The sequence below is a fragment of the Podarcis raffonei genome, chromosome 2, assembly GCF_027172205.1.
Source record: "Podarcis raffonei isolate rPodRaf1 chromosome 2, rPodRaf1.pri, whole genome shotgun sequence".
Classification (NCBI taxonomy): Eukaryota; Metazoa; Chordata; class Lepidosauria; order Squamata; family Lacertidae; genus Podarcis; species Podarcis raffonei.
In genome coordinates, this window is record NC_070603.1 from 106,019,179 (window position 1) to 106,033,531 (window position 14,353).

At 45.2% G+C, this 14,353-nt stretch overlaps 1 protein-coding gene across 1 annotated transcript in view; it reads right to left on the reverse strand.

Moving 5' to 3' along the window:
* Positions 1-7,703: 7,703 nt before the first annotated feature.
* The window catches only part of LOC128408549 (laminin subunit beta-2-like), a 69,019-nt gene continuing 62,369 nt past the window's right edge, over positions 7,704-14,353 (reverse strand). Inside the window, exons 32-35 of the mRNA XM_053378454.1 lie at positions 13,629-13,770; positions 12,835-13,011; positions 11,305-11,452; positions 7,704-9,460 (exon numbers count right to left, since the gene is read on the reverse strand). Coding sequence (XP_053234429.1) covers positions 9,327-9,460; positions 11,305-11,452; positions 12,835-13,011; positions 13,629-13,770 — 601 coding nt within the window. The 3' untranslated portion in view covers positions 7,704-9,326. The remainder of the gene's footprint in view (positions 9,461-11,304; positions 11,453-12,834; positions 13,012-13,628; positions 13,771-14,353) is intronic.

The following is a 14,353-nucleotide window of genomic DNA, read 5'->3' on the forward strand; positions in this document are numbered from 1 at the left end:
CCGGGATCTGGTGCTGCTGCTGCTGCTGCGTAAAGCCAGCAGCCAGACACATACGCACATCCAGAAGGGGTGGGCTTTTCTTTCTTTTAAAAATAAAAATAAATGAGGTGACCGATGTTTATTTAGGAGGTGAGGGTGGGTTTCATTTTTAGCTGAGGTTCAGTGCCAGGTCTTGCAGCAAATTAAACAAAATTAAAGCCTTAACACGCATAGATTTATTTGTTTACAATCCTGTCCTCTCTCCATAGCAAACCTCACTTTGCTTGGAAAACCCTCTCAAATGTGGCAAATCTTACGGTATATGGCTTTATCTTTATATTGCACAACATAATTATATATGTATGTATTATAAAGCCAAATATCCGTAGATTAGTCCCATTTCAGTTTATTTTTCAGTTGGCAGTTTTTGGTGTATTTCAGTAGATCTGCTGAGCTTTGAGAAGGGATCGGCAAAACTGTTTTATTACCCGCATAACAACAGTCTTTGCTGAGAGGCAGACGGCATACCAGACATCTAAAGCACGTCCCCGCATGGAATCCTGGGAACTGTAGTTTGTTAAGGGCGCTGGGAATTGTAGCTCTGTGTGTGGTAAACTATTAGGATTTATGTGTGTGTGCTTTCATTGTATGGTGTATACACAGTCATGGTGGCATTTCTCATTTACATAACTGTTTATACAATTGTTGCCTTAGCCCAGATATTCAGGATGGGCTATTCCATAGCCTTATTTTATTCACACAAAACTGCCTATTATGAACCTTTTAAAAAGTGACACACAAAAATAGCCTGTCTTCTTTAAGTCTACGCACATGGCACAGAGTTGGGCTATTTGTAGCTGAATCCTAAAGTCTCTGCTATGACAAATTTATTCTTTTAGTTTTTCTTTTTGAAGGTTTACACTCCACCTTCCAGTCAAAATATTCTGAAGGCAGCTTCAGTTGTCACTGCCCAACCCCAGGCAGCTCCTGCCTGAGGCATCTGATTCACTTTTTCTAATGTTAGGGCCCATTAATGAAGTGGGGAGACATTTGGCCCGGGTCTCAAGCTCAAAAGGGGCCTCAAATTTAGACACTGGTTAATTTTTTTGGCATTTGGTACGTTTCACAGCATGCTTTTATGCACATCGGATCAGAATGTGACGCAAACCCTTGGCTCGTAGCTGCAAATTTAAGCAAATAAGAGACGTGAGTTATTGAAATGCTTTTTTAAAAAAGACAGCTACAGCTTCTTTCATATTAAAAAGTTACAATTTTCATAGAGCAGGTAAAGAATGATCACCGTTCAGCTATGAGACAAGAGTGCCATACTTAAGGTCAAATGTGACATTGCCTGAAAGCTAGATTCACCCACAATAATTAGTACATTTCCACAGGAAAAGACTAGGAAAGCATTTGTAAAATAAAAAAATATAGTCAAATTATGTCCACTCTTTCTGATGTTTTTCTTTCTATTTTTGTCATCACCATCACCATCGTATTATTATTAGCCTGATATCTTTTTAATCTCTGAGGAAACCTGCTCACACAAACATGTACAACAGAGCAGGCCTTGGTTCTTCTGTGACTGATGGATGGAGTTTGGCTCTTTTTTGGTTCTGTAGTCTCAGGCCAACTAGTCTTCGGAACAGAGTGTTATTTTCTTGCAGGGAGGGAGAAGTAATTGCAATGACAGTGGGAGTCATTTCTTAAAACAGTCATGAGGAAAAAATTTGCCTGCTCTCAGGAGATAGTCAGCAAGAGACATGATGATAGCCTCAACATCAGGCTACAAGCATCATCTGGCTTTCAAGAGCTGGAAAATATGGCATTCCTGTTTGTTTTGAGATGTTGGTCTTTGTGTGAGTCTAACTTGCCATTGTTTTGAGACTTAACGTAAAAGTGAGGCTATCTTTAGGAACGATCACTAGAAAGTGATAGTGCAGCTGCACTGAGATTTGTTCCTGTGAAATATTTCCACTGTAAACAATATGGTTTGTGTGTGAGTGCATGTTTGTGTGTACACATATTAATAACAACGTTCATGGAGGAATTAGATAGACTTTCACCTGTGGAGGTATTTTCAAATAGGAATAGATTATATCACTTTGCCATGATGACATACAGAAATTAATCAGGTGCAGCTTTCCACAGCATAAAGATACAGTGAATAGAAAGCTTTACTTGTTGACTTTCTGTCTATCACATGGCTGTTAAGCACATAGGAAGCCTAACCTCAAATAAGTAAGTCAGTCCCACCAAACTGCTTCTTAGGATGGGATTTTTACAATCAGGTTAGGCCTAATTTCAGAATTACCTAAATCTGCCTTTCGATTTAAAATCAGGACCCCTAATTTGAATAGCTGTGTGTATTTATTTCATTGTTCTGCCTTTTTTTCAAGGAGGGTATGTCTGGAATACTACATGTGTTGTCAATCACAGGGCACATCATTTGAACACATCAGAGAACGTAGGTAATCCATCCAAAATTGTATGTTTCCTGTTTAGGAAAGTCTGGGAGAAATGCTTGGAAAGGGGCAGATTCAAGGGTAACCATTTAATGAAGGCGGTGTACAATGGTTAGACTCACAGCATCACAATAAAACAGTAACATCAAACAGCAAATACAGGAAAAACATTATCAACCTGTCAGGCAAAAAGTCTGCAGGAATAATAAAAAAGGGAGGTTTCATTAATCGGGGGGGGGGGGCAGGAAACCAGAGCTTTATAAGGTAAGGGGAGGTGGGTATTGTAAGCCAAGCCTTCCTTTGCTGTCCATAGCCTAAGGCAGGCTTCCAAACTGGTAGCAGATGGAGGACAGGTGAGAGAAATAATTCACTGCAGTAAGATGTGGCGTTGGCCTCTGGCTTGGAACGTTTGTATAGGAAGGCATACAAACAGATGTTGGAAGTGCCAAACTGAGAATGCCTCTCTGAGGCATATGGTGTGGGCTTGTCCAGTGAGACGTTCCTTTTGGTGTGAAGCTGACACATCAATTTTGCAGTGGCGAAATCCTTGATATTTGGAGATGTTTTCATGCTTTTAGACTATATTCCAACAGTAAGGAGATGAAAGGATGGACAACACAAGTTTTGCAAGCTCTTACGGTGGCTAAGATACTTTGATCTTGGGAGGGCAAATATGTATTGTATATTGCACAAAGGTCGGAGGAACTCACTACTCTGGCTACATTCAAATGTACCGTATTTTTCGCTCTATAAGACCATAAGACGACCTAGTTTTTGGAGGAGGAAAACAAGAAAAAAAATATTCTGAATCCTAGAATCCAGAACAGCAAGAGGCTATCCCAGAAGCCCCCAAGAGCTGCACACACGCTCCACAGGGCTCTTTAAAGGGAGCGCTGAGCAGAGCCTCCCGCCTGCATTCACTCCATAAGACGCACACACATTTCCCCTTACTTTTTAGGAGGGGAAAAGTGCATCTTATAGAGCAAAAAATACGGTATTTTACATGGGCATCAATTTGGACATCTGGAGAGCTTATATTAATTTATATGCTTAATTTCAGATTCACATAGTGATGTGATCTGTTGGTTGTCTATCGTTATTTGTATTTTAGTATTTATCATTATTATTGGTTTTCCCCCTCTTCTCTCTTTTTGTTTTTTAACAGGATGAATGTGCAGAAAAAGTGCAATATTCCCAGCAGAATAGAAAGCCAACTGCAATTGTGCTTGAACCTTACAGCAGAAGGACGGTGATTTTTTATTAGCATGAGCCACCCATCTGGAAACAGCCGTGATCTGCTTGGATCTGCTAATGTTCAGGTGCTACTGCAAAAGATCTACTGCCACACTAAGGATGCTCAGAATCATATAGGAATAGCATGGCTGGATAATTCAGACATCTTCCAATCCAGGTTAGCAAGAGGCAATATCTCCCTTCAACAACACATTCCAGCCAGGCAAAAGCACTCCAGGAGAACATGGAGCAGGGACAGGGAGAGGGGTCATGGTCCTGAGGGCCAGATAAAAAGGTCAGGAGGGCCACATTAGGCCCCTTGGCCTGAGGTTCCCCCACCACTGATGTAGCTCAATGTTGTCTATAGTGATTGGCAGTTGTTCTCCAGGGTTCTCATGCTACCTTGATATGCAAATGACCCAAACAGAGGTCATTAGCATGCAAAGCATGTGTGCTGTCATCACTGAGTTCTCCATCCCTTTCTGATCTCCATGGCTATTTCTCTTTCCTTTAATGGGAGCTTCTCCTCCTCCTATAAATTTAGAGTTGTACATTGTCTCTTTAAAACTCAGGAGTCATCTTCAGGTCAGGAGCTGACAACCATATGTATCTCCTCCAAAACTCTGGACATATTCACGATCACTTACCAACTGAGAATCAAAGGTGATTAAAAGGGTGGATTCCCTTCACCTCTTTTCTGATGCAGTAAAAGGTAAAGGTAAAGGACCCTTGGACGGTTAAGTCTAGTCAAAGGCAACTATGCGGTTGCAGCGCCGTTTGTCCACAGACAGGTTTCCAGGGCATGTGGCCAGCATGACTAAATTGCTTCTGGCGCAATGGGACAGAAACCAGAGCGCACGGAAACGCCGTTTACCTTCCCGCCACAGCAGTACCTATTTATCTATTTGCACCGCTGCACTTTCGAACTGCTAGGTTGGCCGTTGTGTGGATTCGAACCACCAACCTTCCGATTGGCAAGCTCAAGAGGCTCAGTGGCTTAGACCACAGCGCCAACTGCTCCCTCTTTTCTGATGCACACACACACACACACACACACACACACACACACACAACCCAACTCCACCCTGCATTACCTGTACAAAAAGAGTATGCTGTTTATTTATTTGAAATGTTTTATTTATTCAAACGGTTTCTAAAACACTTTTAAAGCTGGGTGAATCAAGATGCCTAGAATGTGGCAATCCACTTCTGGGTTCCACTTTCAGAAGACTGAAAGCTTGTGGCAGGGAAGAAGTCTGTTCGGGCGCTGTGGACTCTATAGCAAACTGGAGCAAACCCCTCCTACCCCCAGCATTTAGGGTTTTGAAACCCAGAAGTGAACTGTCACATTAGGGCATTTCATTTTAGGAGGGCGAAACTTAAATTTTTGCAAATTTCTTCAGTGAGGGGGATCTTAAAAATATGTTTTTGAGTGTGAGGAAATCTGCTATTATTGCTGTGATCGGACAACACTTAGCTTGGTAAGTCTACGTTTGATGAAGAAGCACATGAACTGTTTCGGAAAACCAAGTACGTTTTTAATTTTACCTTCTGAAAATGTCAAGTAATGCTTAATAATAATAATAATAATAATAATAATAATAATAATAATAATAAATTCCCAGGTTATGTTACAACATTTTGGCACCCCTCATTTTGGGAATTTGAAAGTTGAAAATTCAACATGCTCTTCTGCCACATTCTGTCTCTCTCTTGAGAGAGCCCTGCAGTTCCTTCGAAGCTGTGTGGATATTTCTTGATCTTTCTAAATGGGCAGTGTTTTTGCATTCAATGTTTTATCTCCAACATTTGCCAAGACTCAGGGATTGCCAGGCCCAGCATTAAGTCATTGCCGCTGCATGGCACACTACCGCTTTCAAAGTTATTGGAAGAGGAGTAAAATCAGAGAGAGAGAGAGAGAGAGAGAGAGAGAGAGAGAGAGAGATGGATGTGCAGCATCTTGTTTTTGATGTTTGGATTTGCCAGCGTCACATCAGTGCCTCTCTCTCACTGTGGTGGGTGGATGAAGGCTCCCATTCCTGCGAGGACTGAGCATGCTCCAGCTTTTCTCCTGTGCAGAGTGGGCTGGTCCTGTAGCTGGGCTGGAATGTGCCTTTCCTGGCTTGCTCTCTCTTCCATGCAGAGAGAGCCCAACGCACAGCACACTGACCTGAATTATCCCACACTGACTGACCTGAATTATCCCGTGCTGCTACCCTACTCACCATGAGAACTTCATTTATTCACGGCTCCTTGCAAGAGATCCCATCAAACCATCTGCGGGGGGGGGGAGGAAGTTCAGAGGAAAACCCTTCTCAGTTGCAGGAGAGAGAGACAGGATCAAGCAGCTCAGATGCCAATTGCACTGATGCTACAGGAAGCCAGGGATCCCCACCCAGTTCAAAAGGCTGCTCTCATAGAACGCGCACTGCGGCAGATCAAATGTCCAAGCAGTCCAGGGTGGCCAAAAATGCTCCTGTTTTCAAGTGCTGACTCACATTTTAAACATTTCCAGATGGGTAGGATGGGCAAAAACAACGAGGAGTTGTCGTAGCAAAAAAACGACGAGGAGTCTTGCGGCACCTTACGGTTTATTATGGCATAAGCTTTCATGGGGCCACAGCCATCAGATGCACAAAGTGAATCTTGAATTGCCAAACGTATATTCACTAGTGTATGTCCCCGTTCCGCATCCCATGGGATTATAAGTGATGCATCGGCTGAAGTGGACTGTGGCTTAGGAAAAGTTTTTGCCACAATAAATGTGCTAGTCTTTAAAGCGTCACAAGATGCCTTGCCATTTTAAGAGGTCGATTCCCAGGCATCACAGAGCCATAGGACATGATAAATTCATTTGTGTGTGTGTTCCTGGGCACAAATCCCACATTTGCCAATGAGCCAACGTGTGGTGTTGGATGAGTCAGTTCCAGCCAGGGTAACTCTGCATATGCCTTGCTGGCCTTTGTGCAAGGGGAAAGATGTTAAAGCATCACGTTGGCAAACTGCTTCTCCCATTGGGTGTAATTACCGTATTTTTTGCTCTATAAGACTCCTAAAAAGTAAGGAGAAATGTGTGTGCGTCTTATGGAGCGAATGCAGGCTGCACAGCTATCCCAGAAGCCAGAACAGTAAGAGGGATCGCTGTGCAGCGATCCCTCTTGCTGTTCTGGCTTCTGAGATTCAGAATATTTTTTTTCTTGTTTTCCTCCTCCAAAAACTAGGTGCGTCTTACGGTCTGGTGCGTCTTATAGAGCAAAAATGCAGTATATGTGGAAGATAGCTGTTATCATCTGAAAAACAGGAATTCATTTTCCCCCCATCTTATCAAATTGCATATTATTGAAAGTAATAGTGTTGAGGAGAAGTTGATAAAAGCAGTGTTTTCCCAGTGTCCTTACGGTATAGAGAGCATCTCTGGATGTTTGCCCGGTTCACACAGCAGTGCTTTGACAAAAAACAGCGTGTTCCTAATAAAATTTAGGAAGCTGTGCACAGATGGGCACCTGAGTGTGTCATTACCCATCATGGCCTTGGCAACAGTTGACAACTCAGCTGTGTCGATGACAAAGGAATGTGGAGGTTGTCATGCCCATTTCTTCTTAACTTCCTAGCTCTAGAGCCTGGAAGGAACTGTCAGAAGAGAACATACTGTATGTGACACATTGTTTTCCTCTTTCTGCTAGCAGCTAGGCACAAGGAAATAATTCCCCGCACCACCACCACATGCCATCACCAGGGACCTCATCTGGCTTCTACTATTCACCCACCCTTAATTCCCTGGCTCTGATCAGTGGCTGGGAGAAGTTTGATGTTGAGTCTCATACCGGTTTGTGGACAGAATCCACACACGCCGCCATGGAAGGAATAGGAGCCCCTTTTTGGGCTAGGTAGAAACAGGGGCTCCCAAATGTCTTTTGTTAGGACCGAAAGGTATAGCAATAATTGTTTTTTGTTACTGCTGTTCTGAGGACATGATACCACCACCTTCATCAGTCACAGAAATGCAAACACACACCAGAAAACCAGGAGGGTCAAGGGATTTATTACTAAAATGAAGGATTGGCTGAACACTCCTTTCTTAAGAGATGCTGGTCAGGAGGGAATATCTGTGGTTGGGCATCACTGTCTTCCCCTGATACGCAACACTTCCCCATATACCTTCTGGACCAATAAGATGGGAGGAGCAGGTCAGGCAGAAAGAGTCACGGTCAACCCTACCATGTTGTGAGGAGTCCCACACAACTTATTTGAGGTATAATGAAAAGACAGCAAATTGTTAATTTATTATATTTTTACTGCCAGTCTGGGGGTGGGGGAGATGTGCTTGTGGGATTTCTATTTTATTTTAATTCTCAGTTGCCCAAATAACATGGTGTTTCTTGGGTGCGACGCACCTTCACTTGCTCAAAAGAGTTGACTAATAGCAGTTGACAGACACCTTCTATGAATCTGTGTCATCTTGGAAAACAAACAACTATTGAAAGCTATTTGTGCAATCATTAGTATCCTGAGGCAATTCACATAGGGGAAAGGAAGTGGGAAGAAGGAACCTCCCAATCTTGAGTGGAATAGGAGGGAACTCTCGGAAGAAGTGCTGAACATCATACTGCTTTTGACTAGAACCATTTTTCGGCGGGAGGGGAAGCGCTCTGTGTGACTTCATCCATTTCACAAGAAAGGGGGGCAGCTGTGGGGCGTCAAGTCCAGGACTAAATATATTTCTTTGCTGAGGTTAAAGAAACCTCAGGAGGCAACTGAAAGCCACAGGCAATTTTCCACTACCCTTGATAAAACAGGTAGAACTCTGCGTCCCTTGTCTATGCCTGAGGCTGCAGGCCGAAGCAGCTGGGTGCTTTGTTTCCATGGCAACAGCAAAAGAGCCCAAGGGCAACGAGAAGTCGCCCAGAGGGGAACTCATCCATTCATTGAGCTGGTGTGGACATATTGGGGCAGATAATCTGCAGAAATAAGGCTTTCTATCCCACCCCCCACCCCCCCGTTCTGGGACAGCTGTGGACCGAACAGATGCCGTCAGGGCGAGACTTAAGGACAGAAATCTAGGGAGAATAAGAAAGATGGGCTTATCATAATGAATCTGAAGTGGAATGACAGAGTTAGAAGGAACCTCAAAATGGTAACCATTATGATTCAGGTAACACCTGTTGCCCTCTAAAGAGAGCGGCCCTGTAAGACAATGACAAAATATAAGAAGCTGCCTTATATTGAATGAGACCGTCAGGCCCATCTGGCACTGTAATGTCGACACGGACTGGCAGTGGCTTGCCAGGATTTCAGACGCGTCTTCCTGCCCTACCTGGAGAATGCTGGAGATTGTGAACCCGGGACTTTCTGCATGCAAAGCAGAGGTTCTACGGTTACAGCCCTTCCCCATTAACCCGGAGTCTTAACTTACCTAACGGCACCACCGCAACGTAACTGCGTGTCTATGAGATGCTGGCACTGAAATCGCCCTGATATGCCTGATCCCAGGCGGGCCTAACTGGTACAATCAGGTGGAGATTAAAAAGAAGAGGGTTACACGAAGGCCCCCAAATCTACAGCTAGGGTCTCAGAGAGAGGAGACGGCCAGAGACATGTATAGGAGGTCCCCATTGTGGCAGAGTCCGGAGCTGGCAGGAATCAGGGCCCCTAGCACGTAGCATAGGCCGTGGCTTTGTCCCGGATGTACTGCAGGAGTTCAGTCACTTGTCCCTCCAGCTTCTGCAGCACAGTTGCTTTCTCCTTCATTTGTTTCTCGTTGGCCTCGAAGCGCCCTTCCAGCTCTGAAAAGAAGAGGCAGGCGTTTTTTCGAAGATGAAGCATGGCCCTGGTGACAGCAGTTTTTCATATTCACCCAGTGCTTTTCCAGCTGCACTGGCTCCCGGTGGAGTACAGGGTCAGATTTAAGGTGCTGGTTTTGACCTTTAAAGCCCTTCACAACCTAGGACCCTCGTACCTACGGGACCGCCTCTCCTGGTATGCCCCACGGAGGACCTTAAGGTCCATAAATAGCAACACCCCAGAGGTCCCGGGCCCTAAGGAAGTCCGATTAGCCTCAACCAGAGCCAGGGCCTTTTCAACACTGGCTATGGCCTGGTGGAACGCTCTGTCTCATGAGACTAGGGCCCTGCAGGATCTGATTTCTTTCCGCAGGGCCTGTAAGACAGAGTTGTTCCGCCTGGCCTTTGGCTTGGAATCAACTTGATCCCCTTCCCCTCTTTCTTTTTTCCTTTCCCTTTCTGTGATAGAACTCCTATTTGGGGACTTCTCTGGCTTTTTTTCTGGCCCACGTAGGACCAGTCTGGATAGTTGGCCTTGGTGAAGATTTGACGTTTTCATCCCCAAAAAGTTTTTGATTTGAATTTCTACTGAAATGAGGCTGCATTTTAATGTTGTAGTTTAATCTTGTTTTTAAGTTGTATTTTAATCAATTGTTTTTGTACCTGGTGTCAGCCGCCCTGAGCCCGGTCTTGGCTGAGGAGGGCGGGGTATAAATAAAATTTATTATTATTATTATTAATGGAAAGGGAATGGAAGAGGATGTGCCACAGGAGAAAGCACCCATGAAGCTGAGCTATGTACACTGGTACCTCGAGTTACATACGCTTCAGGTTACAGACTCCACTAACCCAGAAATAGTGCTTCAGGTTAAGAACTTTGCTTCAGGATAAGAACAGAAATTGTGCTCCAGCGGCGCAGTGGCAGCAGGAGGCCCCATTAGCTAAAGTGGTGCTTCAGGTTAAGAACGGACCTCCAGAATGAATTAAGTACTTAACCCGAGGTACCACTGTACTGGGTTCAGCCTCAGCTCTGACACATCACCATCTCTCAGTCTCAGCCGCATCCGCAAAACATGGGGGGTAATAATGATGTGTGAGGCTCTCTAAAAACTCCAAACTGCTGTACACATTCCAACTTACTGTTACAGGCAACGACCAATGCGCAACCGTGCATGCGCGCTGAACCCAGAAGTGACTTTTAAAATGGCAAAAGGGCCCTAAACCAGCCCAGAAGGGGCGGAAAAGGTGCGGAAAAAAGCGCCTGGCAATCCCATGATCCCTTGCACTGACGGTTGAGGCCTGAGGAGAGTTGGGGCTTGAGCAAGGAGGTTTGGAGGGAGCGATTGTGGTGGAGTTTGGTGTCTGCTGGTTTTTCAAAGGGGTTTCCAGAGGGTTAGAGGGTGCTTGCAGGCTTTTCCAATGGTGTTTCGAATACATGCAATTTCACTTGAAGGCGCAGTGCCTCAGAACGTAACCCCTGCCTAAATGGGGAGTTGCCTGTCTTGTCTTCCTTTGATGCCAAACCTGTGCCCGATGCACTCAGTTGTAACTTCCTGAAAACCTCCAGACACCCTGCTATACAGGCCCCACCTCCCCAGAAACACACACGCCACCTGCTGAAGCATCACACCATCCCTTTCCCAGCTCAAAATGCCTGTGGCTCGACTGGAGCTCTGCTTCTCCTCTCCCTTATTTTGCATACCAAAATAGGACGCAGGCTGTGTTCATACAGCGGTATCAATAAGGGGGGGGGGAGCCTTTAGAGTAAACATTTCCAACACCATTTTTTAAAAATATTTTTTTTTTGAGGTTGGTATCCTGTCCAACCACACCCGTGGTGTCCCTACCTTCCAGCTTCCTCTTGCTGCCCGTGGCCTTGTCCAAGAGATTCTGGGCTTCCTCCCTGAGGTTTTTCAGCCTGAGCATTGCATCTTGAGGCTGCTTGTCCACTTCTTCCTGCAACTTCTGGTATCTCTTCATCACTTTCTCCACCTCCTGGGGACACAGAGATTGAAGCTCACCACTACAGCAAAGGCTTGGAGGGACGCTAATGAGGTGCTAACTCTCTAGCCAATTATTTGGCTGGATGCCTCTAGTTCACATGAGATTCACTTCACTTTGGTTCAGTAAGCTACGCCAGCCCAGGACCCACTTTCAGTTTAAGCATGCATTTGCGGATCCATTCCTTAATATTTTTTTTACTACCATATATTTGTACTGTAGTAGAGCTGCAGTTGAAGACTCACCTTAGATCAGGCCATGACACAACCCACCTGTTGAAGGCCAATGTTTGGTTTAACGTTGTTTGCTTTGGTTATCTCCTGCTTAGACTACCATGATGCGTTCTACATGGGGCTGCCTCTGAAAGTGACTCAGAAACGACAACTAATTCAGAATGCGGCTGCCAAACTGGTGACTGGCAGCAGCTGCCAGGACCATATAACACCAGTCATAAAAGATCTCTATTGAGATCTATATTGACTTCCAGTACATTTCAGAGCACAATTCAAAATGTTGGTGCTGAGCTTATAACCTTAAATGGCTTCAGCCCTATATACCCCCATCATTCAGCCTGGAAACTGAGGTCCAGCTCCGAGGCCCTTCTGGCGGTTCCCTGATTGTAAGAAGTGAGGTTACAGGGAACCAGGCAGAGGGCCTTCTCTGTACAGTCAAATCTCAGGTTACAGAGGCTTCAGGTTGTGTTTTTTCGGGTTACGCACCCGCCGAAACCCGGAAGTACCGGAACAGGTTACTTCCGGGTTTCGGCAGTCGTGCATGCGCAGAAGTGCTAAATTGCGCTTTGCGTATGAGCAGAAGCGCCAAATCGCAACCTGCGCAGGCACACCACTACGGGTTGCGAACGCTGTGGGTTGCGAACGTGCATCCTGCATGGATCACGTTTGCAACCCGAGCGTCCACTGTATTTGTGTCCACCCTGTGGAACACCCTCTTGTCAGACATTAAGGAAATAAGCAACTATTTGACTTTTAGAAGACATCTGAAGGCAGCCCTGTATAGGGAAGTTTTTAATATTTGATGTTGTACTGTGGTTTTATAAATTGTTGGAAGCCACTCAGAGTGGCTGCAGCAACCCAGTCAGATGGGTAGCATAATAAATTACTTTATTATTGTTATTATTATTATTAAATTGAATTCGGGTTTCTAATTTGGGGGAGAGGTTGCTTGAAAAAAGTGGTTATGAGGGAAGAGTTGTCATGGAAGAAGGTAGAAGGAATTAATGCCGATGGCAGGCAGGAAAAATGCCAATTTGAGCCATGGAGAGTGTTGGCATCTATGTCCATGGAAAGAGACATGTGGGCAAGTTGACACAGTAGCCGTTGGCAGTGGTGGTGATCAGAGGGAAGAGGGACACTCACGTTTTCCAGCCTCCCCGCAGCAGTGGTGGCACGCTCCGCTTTTCCCTTGGCCTCCTGGGCGAGTTTCTGATTGTTCTGGGACTTGTTTTGCAATGCGCTCACGTTCTGCGCCAGACCTTTGAGGCGGCTCTCCAGTTTCGACTCTGCGTCGACCAGTTTCTCGAGCTTGCGTCCGGCCTGAGAGAAAGAAAAACCGCAAGGCACCGTCAAAACGCTGACTGATGAGAAAAAGACGAAAGCCTACCTGGGCAGAACTTTTCACTTCAAGAAGCATCAGTGGCAGCCGGTGGGACTGCGAAAGTGGGACTCTCCTGTTTTCCCAGCACCCGTGTGTTGCAGCTGGTTACAGGGGGAGGAGCAAGACAGGGGGTGGGGCTTGGCACAGAGTTTGGAGCCTCGGATTGGCTCTGCTGCTGTGCCCGCATCATTACCAGTTCCCTGCTGCCTTGGGGAGACCTGAGAGCAAGGCAGCCCCACACCTGGTTCCCAGCCCATCACTTCGTAGCATCATGAAGGAAGGGACAATCGCAGGGCACATTTGCACCATCAGTTTTAATACAGCAAGGAAGTTGTTGCAAACCGACTTTTGTTTTGGCCTTGTGTCTGCTCTTTGACTGGCCTGGCATGTCTCTGCCATGGTGGCCACAGTGTGGCATTGCATTGGTTGAAATAAACCGTGGTTTAACGTGGATGAGCAGTGTGCTGCTACTGCTGCTCTGGAACTGGCCACTGAAAGAGTAGAGGAAAGGTTTAAAGAAGCTTTTCTGGCCACCAGGTGGTTTAATTCATCTCACCTGTCTGACGCGGCCAGTCACAGCCTGGATGGCTTCCTTGGTTTTGTTCATAGCTTGCTCTGCTGCCTCCAGTTTGACCTTTGTTCCATTGAGTGCCGCGCGTGTTTCTGTGATGGTTTCTTGCACACCCTCCGCTCGCCCTCTGGGCATAAAGCATAACAGAGAGTTGGAGCACTGAAAAGACTAGCAATCTTACTGCAACACAAGTTTTTGTGGTTTAAGGACAAAAGCATTTTATATGCTTCTTCGTCAAACGTAGACTTACCAAGCTAAGTGTTGTCCAATCACAAAAAAATAGCAGATTGGAATTCCTCACCCCCAACCCCACCCCCCGTATTTTAAAGACCCCATCACGGAATAAATTTGCAAAAAGTAAGCTTCATCCTCCTAAAATGGCACACCCTAACAAGCCACGCTACTATTAATATTAACACTATTTATTTATTAGATTCATTAGTCACTCATTACCCAAAGTTTTCCAAGCAATATATTTTAAACAACATATTTTAAAAACTTAAAAAGATAAATACACGATACAACTGACACCTATTGTTTTGGGTATTGCTCACAAGTCATGCCAAAACACATTCACATGCACTGCAGAGGAGCTGGCCACAATTCTTGGGGCTTGTTTTAGCTTTTCCAGGATACAGTTTATAATAACACTGCTAAAAACTGGCCCCATTGTCCAGCCAGTTTTTACGAGTAATGACCAGAAGCTTGTG